At 37.8% G+C, this 12,338-nt stretch overlaps 1 protein-coding gene across 1 annotated transcript in view; it reads left to right on the top strand.

Annotated features, from left to right (window-relative positions):
- FOCAD (focadhesin) overlaps nt 1-12,338 on the top strand; it is a 272,571-nt gene that overhangs the window by 20,041 nt on the left and 240,192 nt on the right. The window contains exons 2-4 of the mRNA XM_033123525.1: nt 6,919-7,008; nt 9,766-9,840; nt 12,165-12,319. Of these exons, the coding sequence (XP_032979416.1) occupies nt 6,952-7,008; nt 9,766-9,840; nt 12,165-12,319 (287 nt within the window). The 5' untranslated portion in view covers nt 6,919-6,951. The remainder of the gene's footprint in view (nt 1-6,918; nt 7,009-9,765; nt 9,841-12,164; nt 12,320-12,338) is intronic.

Raw genomic sequence — 12,338 nt, 5'->3', positions numbered from 1 at the left:
CGCTCATACCTAACCACCCTTGAGGCTAGGAAATGTAGTGAAGCAGATCAGGCTGCAGTTTTATTAATATAGAAGAAGAAGAGCACAAATACTGAAGGATAGTTAGCCATCTCTGCCACATCTATGCAGTTCTGCCATCTCTGATTATAATATTGACCAAGTGGCTCTGTCACCGCACTTAGTTGCTCTCTGCCTTGGCTTAATTTTGAAATTACTGGCTAACATTTAAGTATTTTCAGCTTAATTTAACAATGACTTAGTGATCTCTTTGAGAATGTAATGATTAAAAATTACTGTTTTCTTATACTTGCTCTTTAGTGTTTAAAAACTTGCCATTGCAATTTCCCCTTGATCTTTCCATGTTTATGAATCTATAGTTAGGAGGTCTCTAATTGTCTTGTCCTGTTAATTTGGGAGTGCAGGTGGCAGTTGGATTTTTGAAGCTTTTGAAGCAAGAGCTGAGGCTAAACTTGAGTTTCTAACAGGTGTCAGGATTTAATACAGGGTGATGAAACAGACCCACCTGCCAGATCCTAGAGGGGATGTGTAGAAATCCTTAGGTACCAAGAAGTGATAGGTGAGACACTAAGCAGAAAGAAGAACAAGAAAGATAAATTTTGGACAACAGAACAAGGTGGGTGGTTGAAAAATATACCACAGTATTCTTTTTTAAAAAGGGGCAGGACAAAGCAACTAGGAGTGTCTGGACTATATCCTTGAGCCATAGTCTTGACAAATTTATAAAATCAGCTCAAATTTATTGATTGTTTCCATCAGCTATTCTATAAGCTATTTTTAAAAAAGTGGTAAAAAAGAAAAAATTGTCAAACTATGTGTTTCAAATCCTCAGGAGGATGGTTCCACCGCTTAATTTGTGGGAGAATAAATTAAATAAAGGCATAACTGATAATTGGAATAGTTGATACAGTGTTAGAAAAAAAAAGTCCTGGATTTTGTGTCTCTGAAACAGGGTCCCATTAATGTGAACGAAATATAAAGTTTCATCAGTCTGCTGATGACATTGCTCATGTAAACTAGCTTCAAGAATGTGCTCTCTGTAGCTCTGACTTTGCCTACATTGCTGCTCTAAGCCCTTCCTATGGAGAAATTTGGTTGTCAAGTTCACAAAGTCAAGTCTTTCTCTGACCAATAGACAGCTCCATCTGCCCTCCCCACCCCCGCCAGTTACCCTGCATAATTTCTCTGCTGGCTTCTCACAGCACTTGTGAATATAATTAAGTAGATTTTTCTCTTCTTTTTCAGATTATGGCCTTTATTTGAAGTTTGGCACTAAATACTTTTGTGTGATACGTGGTTGTATATTTTTGTACCTAAGAGAAACTATTGAGAAAGATCAACACCTAAATTGCTTTATCTATCTGCTGCTCCTCTATTATTTTGAGAATGAGTGCAATTGATAGTTTTATTTTCCTGGAAGTGTGCTTATGGTGCTGAAACACCTTGACAGTTAAAATGATAATAGCTTAAGTTAAACAAATGCTTCGATTCCCTCAAAACTTAACAATTCTTTCTGATTTAGATTAGACAAAAAAGGTACAGAGACAGGTTGGAGATAAACGTTTTAAAATCAAGCACTCTTTTTTTGTAACATGGTTTACGGAGCATAATGTCACTAGTTTTCATTTAATAAAGAATGGCATGGTAAGTAGTAATCTGTAAATTATTTTTCTTTAATGTATAGAAGGCCCAAGGGAAGTTGAGATTAAAATAAAGTCGGATACAAGCTACACTGCCAATGCTAAAGAAACATGTGCACTCTTTTGTGGAATTCCCTAAGAGAACAGGATGTGTTGATACTTTGAAAGGCCAAATGGTTATGATTAACCTTGAAATATAAGTCAGATGAAAGACACTTACAATTTGTAGCCCAAGGATAGCAAATCAAAGATGATAGCAAATCATATTCCGGCTTGGATAGTGGTTTTGAGAATGCTTAATGAGTATTTGTTAGAAAAGATAAAGTTACTATAGGTTTAAAAAAGGTGTTTTTCTCTAAAGTGTCACACCGAAATAAGGGCTATCTTTTGTAAGCTTAGATATCTGCCATCTGTACTTAGGTAATTTTGATAAAAACAGTACTGTTTTCCCCCACTCACCCACCTCCCGGAGACAGTCATCTTTCTGGACAGTTTGGCTTCTTCACTGCCGTAATAACTATTAGCCTAACCAGCTGCTCATCTGGTCCCCAAAGTATTTTGGAATTCCCCCATTCGGAGCCTGGATCAGAGAGTATAACCCCACATTTTCTTCCATTTAGTTCTATCACTGTTGACATTTGGGTAAGTATATTTTGTGATATGTCGATAACCATTTGCTTTTCTGGATACTGTACAGTCTACTTTCTACTGAGTTAGAAAGTAGATCACCCGAAAACTCTGCACGTGGACGGACCCCGTTAGCTGAGGCTTTTTTGCTGAATTACATGTCATGTTATACCCATGGTTTTATCCAGGGTGTGTTTTAAAAAGAAGTAACGTAAAATTCCCTTTTGCTTACGTTACTGAGAACATTGCTCGTTGTATCACTCTGTGTTCCACCTATAAAGTCCAACGTGAGGGATTTCCCTCAGCGTTAGGGGCACAAAAACGTTTGTTTTGCATGATAACGGGTATTGTTCCATCTTTGAGAGAATAAAAGTTATTTATATACTTACCTGAGCCTGGAAGCACAGGGGCAAATTTGAATGTCAGCTGTAGCAACTGTGTCAACAAATTTTATAAATTAATTTAAAAAATAGTCATTATGTAAACCAGGAGTCAGTAAACTATGGCGTACCTGCCTCCTGTTTTTGTAAGCAAAGTTTTCTGGAGCACAGCCATGGTCTATGGCGCTTCCCGCTACGATGGCAGATTCTAGTAATTGCTGTCTGACCCTTTCCAGAAAAATATTAACAATCTTAATGTAGATAATCACTTGATGGCATGGGTCAGACCAAACGCAATAGTGCTGAAGGCAAGACAGAGCAAGGTGATTACTATAAGCTGTGGCTCCTTGGGAAAGAAAGGCTTAACAGAGAAGATGTGCTATGTAGGGAATTTCATCTTTAAATAGTGGGACCGTGTAGAGAGGGCATTTTATGTGGGAGCGAACAGCATAAGTAAAATCCCTTAGGAATGAGCAGAATTTGAGCCTGTGGGACCGTTTTGAAAATGGCTTTAGCCTGATTGGAATTAGACAGTAGTGAAAATGAAGTTGAAAATGGGTGAGACTGTCGTTGGAGCGCTTCAACACTAGGAATCAAAATTTGCATTTACTCTGACAGGCTATTGAAAACCCAGTCTGAATTCCTCACAGGAAAATGATGCGATGGCAATAGCATTATTAGGACAGTTAATCTAACAGCACTGTATGGGATGAAGTCAAGCAAGACTAAGCAGTTACTGAAGTCAGCCTAGCATGAGGAACCCAGACGATGAGTATAGAAATGGAGAGGAGGAGTAGACTTTGAGATGGATGCTGGAAAGAATGAAGTTGACTCTGTGACTGACTGGATTTAGAGAATGGCGGTGGAGGAAACTGTGAGAGGAGAACTGGGAAAAGATGAAGTGAAATGCAAACAGTTTTTATGAGAGAAAAATCTGTGTTTTGTTTTTGACATCTTCAATGTCTGGTGTTTTAGAGGCTTATAAGAGAGAATAGGGAAGGATTTAAGGCCTAGAAGAAGCCTCGGGGAGAGTTTACATGAACGAAGAGAGCGCAAGTCTTGGGCGTGCCTTCAGGAAGGAAGACGAGTGCAAGAAGCAGCGTGGACGGGAATAGGGGGAGTTGTATAGCAGTGTTTCCCAATGTGTATCCCAGAAAAGGCTGACTGTATAGATCGTTAACAGTATTTCTAGAACAATAGGGTGCCATGATGAGATAAGTTTGGTAAACTCTGGATTAAGCAAAGTTAATCAAATTTCTTGTTTTAGAACCTCTCGGATTCTTTAATAATATGCACTGTTATTTAGATCTGTGTCTCCAATTAGAGATCCATGTAGTCAGCTCTCTGCCTGACATCTCCACATATCCTGGGATATCTGGGATATCTACAGATATCCTGGGATATCTGTTAGGCATCTAAAACTTACCTGTCCAAAATAGAATCCATGGTCTTCCCCTACAAAACTTGTTTTTCTGTCTCAGTTGATGGCACCTGCATATTTTCCTTTTGTAACATATATGCCATGGTAAGTACTATATGAATTGTTTAATGTGTAAACTGTCCCAAAGACCTGAGATTAAAAAATAAAGTTGCTCAGATCAAAAAGAGTCATCCATGATCCTTTCTTTTTCCTATGCTCTCATCTAATCCTTTAGCAACCACATTGGCTCTGTCTTCAAAGATATCCACAATCTGACCACTTCTCTCCTCAAGTGATTCTATTAAAATCTTAACCACTTTTTTTTTTTTTTAAGATTTTTATTGGGGAAGGGGAATAGGACTTTATTGGGGAACAGTGAGTACATCCAGGATTCTTTTCCAAGTCAAGCTGTTGGCCTTTCAATCTTAGTTGTGGAGGGTGCCGTTCAGCTTCAAGTTGTTGTCCTTTCAGCCTTAGTAGTGGAGGGTGCAGCTCAGCTCCAGGTCCAGTTGCCATTGCTAGTTGCAGGGGGCACAGCCCACCATCCCTTGCGAGAGTTGAGGAATCGAACCGGCAACCTTGTGGTTGAGAGGACGCGCTCCAACCAACTGAGCCATCCAGGAGCTCAGTGGCTGCTCAGCTTAAGGTGCCATGTTCAATCTTAGTTGCAGGGAGCGCAGCCCACCATACCTTGCAGGAAGTCGAGGAATCGAACGGCAACCTTGTGGTTGAGAGCCCACTGGCCCATGTGGGAATCGAACCAGCAGCCTTTGGAGTTAGGAGCACGGAGCTCCAACCTCCTGAGCCACTGGGCCAGCCCCCATTTATTTTTATTTTTTTATTTTTTTTGGTAGTAGTAGTAGTTTTCCATTTCACACAGGATAAATGCATTAGTCCTTCCAGTGGTCTACAACCTGGTTTCTCATTGACTCTGATTTACTATTCTTTTCCTCCCTCAGTCTGTGCCTGATCCATCTCTTTGCTCTTTCTGGAATAGGTCTTAAGCACTTTATTAGCTTAGGGCTTTTGCACTCACTGTTTTTTGTACCTGTGACACTTTCCCCCGAAATATCTGTATGGCTATCAACTCCCAAATGCCACCTTTTCTAGAAAAGACCAACCCTGACCGCCATATTTAAAATAGAAAAGTGTCCTCCCTCATTTCTCATCCCCTTTATCTACTACCTTTGTTTCCATAGCACTTGTCACCTTCTAGCATATTATGTTTTATGTATTATTTTTTTTTAATTTTACTCTCTACCTTTTCCTGCTAGACTGTAAACTCCATGAGTCTAGGGACTACTGTCTGTTTTCTTCACTGATGTAGCCTAAGCACCTAGAACAGTTCCTAACACACACAATAGTCACCTAATAAGTGTTAAGTGAGTGAATGAATCTTCAAGATGACAATATATATCCCTACAGAATCATTGTTTCTCCTTGAGGAGATCTTTTTATCCTGGGTTACCCATGGACATACTTTAGATAATTCTGTTATGATGTCTTATGGAGTTGAAAAGAAGAAATTTTCCAGAAAGGTGAGATTAATACAACTGGGAAGTTGAAGATATTGTGACCTGCTTAAGCTGATGAGTAGATTTAGATAGGGAACGTAGTTTGCAGTCGTAGAACGAGTTTCAGTGCTGTGAAATGTCAAATTCAGGGGTGTACCGTTGGACCTAGATGTTGAAGAAGAAAGCTCGGATAAATTATCCACTCGGGGAGTTTAGCTTTGGAAGAAAGGGAGGAAAGTTGTTACCATGTTTCCCCGAAAATAAGACCGGGTCTTACATGAATTTTTGCTCCAAAAGACATGTTAGGGCTTATGTTCAGGGGATGTCATCTTGAAAAATCATGCTAGGGCTTATTTTCCGGTTAGGGCTTTTTTTTTTTTTGGAAAACATGGTAGAAGGAGCCTCAGGTTCATTCAGCACCATGTACCTCCCCTTTTGAGAACAGGAGAGCTTGGTTTTGCAGCCTGTTATTTTTATAAAGTAACCTAGAGTATTGTACTGAAATAAATTTTTAGAAAGTGATATTGTAATAAATATGTGACCTGAAGCATCCTGTTTTTCAAAGTAGTGTAATTTGGTGGGTTCAGTGCTGCATGGGAATTGGATAAATTGGGATCCTTAGGAAATCCTCTTATTACTTCTGTGTCTCCAATTTATCACCTGCCTATCTCCATCCTTTTTGCATACTTTTTTTGTTTTTGTTTTTGAGAACCCAGTAGGAATGAAAGGTGTGAGATAAATCTTAAAAATTGATGCTAATTGCTTGCTTGTTTCTGTTTTAGGAGATAAACAATCTCTTGATGTGTGAGTTTCTAGGTCATTTCTGTATTACCTGAAAAAAGCTCACCTAGGCTTCATACTTGTTACTAGCAGTTGGATTAGTGCTTAAATGAAAGCTTTTTCCAAAGTGAGGCATAATTTAAACAATTTTGTGGAAGTTTGATTCTTTCTCCCTTAAAGTTTTGATCGATAAAATAATTAATTTCTATTTCAAACATGTCGTTGAACTTTTAAAATCATGTTATTTAGGCTTGAATTTTGGGATTTTTTTGTTTGTTTCTACAGTGTGAATCCATCTGTTTCAAAATTAGCTCTAATGAGAAACACCAAGAGTTGTTGAGCATTTTAGTTTGTTTATAAATCATGGCATTTGAGGCCTGAGGTGGTTAACAGTGAGGTTGTGCCAAGGATTACTCTGTAGAGCCCTGTGCTTTATTTCCATTGTTGTCTTTGGAATGAATTCCTTTCATGTTATTTGAGGAATAATTGGTTTGAACTCTCTTTCCAGAATAACAAATATTCTTTTGTTTTGGTTACAGAAATCTGCATATGTACATGTAAGAGAAGCAAAAATGTCTGATGATATCAGGAAAAGGTTTGAATTTCCAAATTCTGTTATTCAATCACAGGTAATTTTATTCATTCATTCATTCATTCATTCATTCATTCATTCATTCATGTATTTATGTTTCATGGTAACAAATGAACCTTTTCTGTGGGTTATTAACTGAACTTTATATTTTTAACATTGACTATTTTATCCTCTTACATATAGAGATATAATTTTATTAAACAACTTTTAAATGAGTCAATTTGAAAATTTATATTTGACAGGAAAGTAAATATTTGAAATTGACCAATCTCAGCTTCTGTTTATGTCATGCTTTTCTTCTTAGAAATAATAAAAACTTTATTAACCCCTGAGTATGTATTTTTGGTCTATAACTAATTATCTGGAAGAAATAAATGGTTATAAGTCTATAGAGTTGGAGAAATTAATATTTTAAAAGGTATATTCTACCCCTGTAGAACATAGGAGCATATTAAGAATAATAGATTTTTATAATAATGACTTTCAATAAGTAAAATATCCTGCATTAAAAAATTCAATCTGTATACTAACTCAGGCAAGAGATTATGATAATTTATTTTAGAGAGCTTTTCAATTATTGGGGTTAAAACAGAGATGGTTTTTCTAGTTCTCCATCATCTAACCAGAAGCATTCTGGTTAATCAAGGTACCATAATAGCTGACTGCCTTTTCTTGTGAGAGTAAAGCTAAGAGACCCACAGAAGCCTGCCTGAAGACTTAACAACATTACAGCGTCTTGGATACTTTCAACAGTTAACTTCGGAGATGCCTGCTGTGGGAATTGACTTAGCTGGGTAGTGGGGAACCCTTCCATGAGGAGAAGAACACTCCTTATGCAAGATTCCCTTCTACCTGACTGGGTTGGAGTCATATCCCGTGCAGCACAGGTCCTTACCATGAAGAAGAAGATGAAGGTGTGGAGGATACTGTCCACAAGTTCTATTATTCTGTGCCTAGAGTCCCTTCATTAGCATAGATAATCAAGAAATGCCTATGTGTGTTACTGTTAAATTAAGCGCAAAGTATTTACGTATTGTAGGATGTCTATTTAAACTGCTCTGTTATGGAAAACTACAGTAGCAATATAAGCTGATATATCCTTGGATTTTGTATTTTAAAATCAACTTAGGCTATAGCCTCTGATTTGTTAGACGGATACACTGAAAGTTAAATTAGAGAAATTGAACTTGGTAGGCAGTGGGGTGATGTTTATCATTAAGCTTATTTTCTCTTAGTCCTTTTTCTGAATATGAATGATAGCTCTTTTTGTTCTTTTTGTGTTTCATATTGGTTTTATTAGGTTCTTGCAATTGTGCCCTCTCCTTTGTGAATACTTCTTATTGTTCTTTTGTAACCACTGCTCTGTGTTAGCACCATATTTCATTGATTCACACACATTTTTTTCACATTTTAACTAACATCTGTGAAATTGGGTTGCGTCTAGTAATTGATGGCAGCAGTTTTTATACAGTTGGTATTGCTTGCACTTGGCCATGATTTTCTAAATGAGTCTGGAAAAGCTCCTTCATTAATATAAAAACAAAATTCTAAATTGTAAGAAACATTGTATAACATAGATTAATTGGCTGTTTTTTTTCCTGTCTTTGTAGTACATAAAATAGTGTCATATTTTGCAGTTAATGGCCAGTTACGTTCAATGAAATATGGTATATTTTGTAAACAGGAACCAAAACTATTCATTGGTCCTCAATACTTGTTACTATCCCTTTACCTAGGAGGTAAGAGACAGTTAATTGATCTAAACCTAATATATAGGTAAATGAATACTTGTATTGCAAAACCGAGACCATCAGGTGTTGAAGTCTTTAAGCATTTACAATGTGTGAAATACAAAAGTAAACGAAGGAGTGGGTGCTGTGTTTTTAGTTGAGCTTCTCTGGAGACTTTGCAAGACCGACAGGTGTTTGTTCACAGCTGTATCATACATTGGTCGCAGGTGCGGTATCGGCAGTTGTGGCAGTTGCAAAGTATTTCCCAACCCATACACAGAATGGTTGTCACTGTTGCTAGCTTATGTTCTAACAGAGCAGTGCTGGGTTGTGCTGAAGAGCTAGGAGAATGAGGTCGAGGTGGTAGGAGGTAATGTTATTTATGTATTTATGTAATCCACACTCCTATATGAGTCTTCATTTTGGGCTTTTGGACCAAAGCAAGATACGGGAAATTTTAGAGATTTATGAGACTGGAAGCCTATTAGAGGGCTAAAACCCATGAAAAAACAATAAAGAAATTAACTCATAAAGCCTAGAGGAGGGAGAATGGTCTTGGTCCTATTGGTTCAGGTTTGTGTGGGCCGTAGTCATACAGATGAGGATGCGGTTTCTCCATCTTCGGTAAGGGCGCAGTGAGGCATGATGGAGTTCATTTCGATGCAAAGATGATATTAAAAGCTGTGGAGTTTCTCATTTGTCTTATGGTTTCATGGATTAAGCAATCTCAAGTTATCTTCTAACACTGACAGCAATTTGAACTGAAAATAAGGCAATTTTCTTAACATCTATGAACTCTAGTTTGCTTATTGGGATTAAAAATGCTTACCTTGAGGGTTGTTATCAAGATAAGAAACTATATAGAGAGAGTGACTAATTCAGTGCCTTCTACATAGCACACAGTCAATGAATTGGAATTTTATTACCAATTGACTATCTGGCATACTCATATTCATATCAACTAGTATTGATACTAGTTGCCTTCAAATGCACTATTTGGAGAGAACTTTTAAGGGCGTGTATTTATTATTATTATTATTATTATTATTATTATTATTTTTTAGGCTGTGTGTCATCTTATTGTTGCAGTCCTAAAGGAAAATGGTTTTTCAGAAAAGATCCATCAATCCACAAACCAGGTCAGTGTTTAACTTTGTGCTTTAGTCCTATCCAGGTATTGCTTTAGTTCTATTCAGACCACATATGCACTTGTTTTGTTTCCTCACAGTTCAGATCAGTGTAGACATGATTTTGAACTGTAAGAAGTCCATTGCCTCCCCCCCGCCCTTCCCCCCACACACCTTTTTTTGGTTTGCTACATTTTTCTTCCCAATTCTTTCAAATTTTAAAATTTGTGAAAACAGATTCAGGAATAAAAGTGAGGGGAGTGTTCTTAGGACTATTAATGAAAAATAGCATGGGTAGAATGCAGGTAGGCATACTTGAGAAAAGATTGATAGGATTAGCTCTGAGGGGATATTTTTGTTTAATAGAGAAAGTGAACATAGTAGTTCTGTTTGGGTATAGGAGATACCTCATGCTTAGATAGCCCCATATGTGAGCTCTAAGTTGGAAAGGTCATGCATTGACAGTTGGAGATGGAGGAAATATTCTGTACGATGCACAGGGAAGGTGAATGCTAAGAACTGAAGCAATGCCAGCTTGCTGAGATATATACCACTTGGGTTTGGTTGACCAGCGTTGTGTATTTCAACACGCTGATGCTCTGTCTAAGGTAAACTCTATGGAGAATGTAGGTGATAGAAAAAATATTTTTTTTTTCTCACAACAGAAACAAATAGATTTCTTTTCTCTCACATTCCTTTTGATTAGCTACTCCAAGGTACATTTCTTTACAGCTTCTGCTGACATGTTGAAGGAAAAGTAGGGATGTACTTCACTAATTGGCATTTATGTGTTATATATGTAGTTATATAAATTAGGTTTTCTGAGAACCCTGATCTGAATCCTGCCTATAATCACATTATGTACTCTTGACAAGATTTAGCGGTTTTACTTAACCCGCCAGAATTTATTGACCGTCAATCCCTGTAACTAAATGTTTCCTCCTCTATTAATAAATGAATATTCACTTACATGAGGACACAGTATTACCTGAAGCAACAGTTTTTTATTCATTTATTTTGTTTTTCTGTCTTACTAATGGAGTGATGACATTTAGAGCCCTTTGATATTGTCCATCCAGGTGAATAAAATTCCCTTCTGAATAAAACAATTGAAATATAAATATTACTTTCCTGCAGTGACTGTTAACTATATTATTCTGTTATAATGAGATTCTAAGATTGAAAAGGCTCTCAGAGCCAGCTTCAGTGGGAAAATGGCCAAAATAAGATGTTGATTTTCATTCTTTTAGTTATTCTATGGGAGCTAGGTAGGGATCTTAATATTTTTTCTCCAAATTATGTATTTCTGCAATAAAAGGAAAGAAACATTGCTTCATCATATGTTCTTCAAAGAAAAAACAAAACAAAAAACAAACCATAAAACCCCCCAAACCATGTGTAAATTCAAATGGACTTAACCCACAATATATTCAAATATAGGTTTATCCTTAACAGTGAGCTTTTATTTTTGGGGGGTGGGGGTGGGGATCATGGGTTCCTGAAAAAGTTACGAAAGTGAGAACCTCTGCTTTTATAGGATTTTCCAAAATAAAGAACTTATATTTACTTATGTACCCTTCCGATACTTTTCTCTGAAAGGTGAAAAGAGTCATGGTGTGTTTGGGGGGGAATCACCATCTCTTGGGCGTAACAGTTTAGAAAAACTTGTTGGTAGCCATGGAACCCGCAGCTTGCTGGTCGCCTGTCTTACTTCTCTCTCTTCCCTCTGGGCCCACATTAGACTTTAATAACTTTGGTCAGGGACATTGTGGGGGTAGTGGGGTACATGTAGGCAATAGAGGTTGATGGTAGAAAAGCAGGAACATTTTCTGAAAATGTTATTGCTGTTTAGGGCTTGAAGCATAGGGATGATTTGGAGTTCAACTTAGCCTAATTGATCTGCTGGTATTCTTTTTGTGGTTAAATGGCTTTGATAGCGCCCTGAGCTATCGCCAAGTGTGATTAGGTTGGTGCAAAAGTAATTGTGGTGTTTGCAATTAGTTTTAAGCATTTAAACTGCAATTACTTTGCACCAACCTAATAGTTTTGATCCCCTGTTAGCTCTGTCATGTTCAAACTCAGGTCAGACCTGTCTGCAGCCAGCCTTATTTTACAGCAAAGACACCAGATAAGAGAGTTTTCTTTTATCAGAACCATCCATTGCCTCTCTTGGAAAACCGACTTTCACGTAGTCCACAAAATGCTGTGACAACAGCATCATCTTTGCAGAGGATAGCCGGCCTCCTGTGAACGAATTACCCTTTGCTGCGTAGCTCAGAATGTGTATGCATTTGCTGCTCGTCTGAAGTGTCCTTTCACGCCTGGTTTGATTTTAGACTCCTGCTTTGAACTTGCTGTGGGAAACGTGCTGCAGTGATAGTGTGGTCCTTCGAACAGCCTGCTCGGAAGGCCTGGTGGCGCTCGTGGCGCAGGAACATGCAGAGTTCAGCTATGTTCTGAATGGGCTGCTCAACCTGATTCCATCCACCAGGTACTCTTCACTGCACGCG

Source organism: Rhinolophus ferrumequinum, chromosome 12 (genome assembly GCF_004115265.2).
Source record: "Rhinolophus ferrumequinum isolate MPI-CBG mRhiFer1 chromosome 12, mRhiFer1_v1.p, whole genome shotgun sequence".
In the NCBI taxonomy this organism is placed as follows: domain Eukaryota; kingdom Metazoa; phylum Chordata; class Mammalia; order Chiroptera; family Rhinolophidae; genus Rhinolophus; species Rhinolophus ferrumequinum.
The sequence above is the reverse complement of the archived record's forward strand: the minus strand, read 5'-3'. Positions and strand labels throughout refer to the sequence as shown.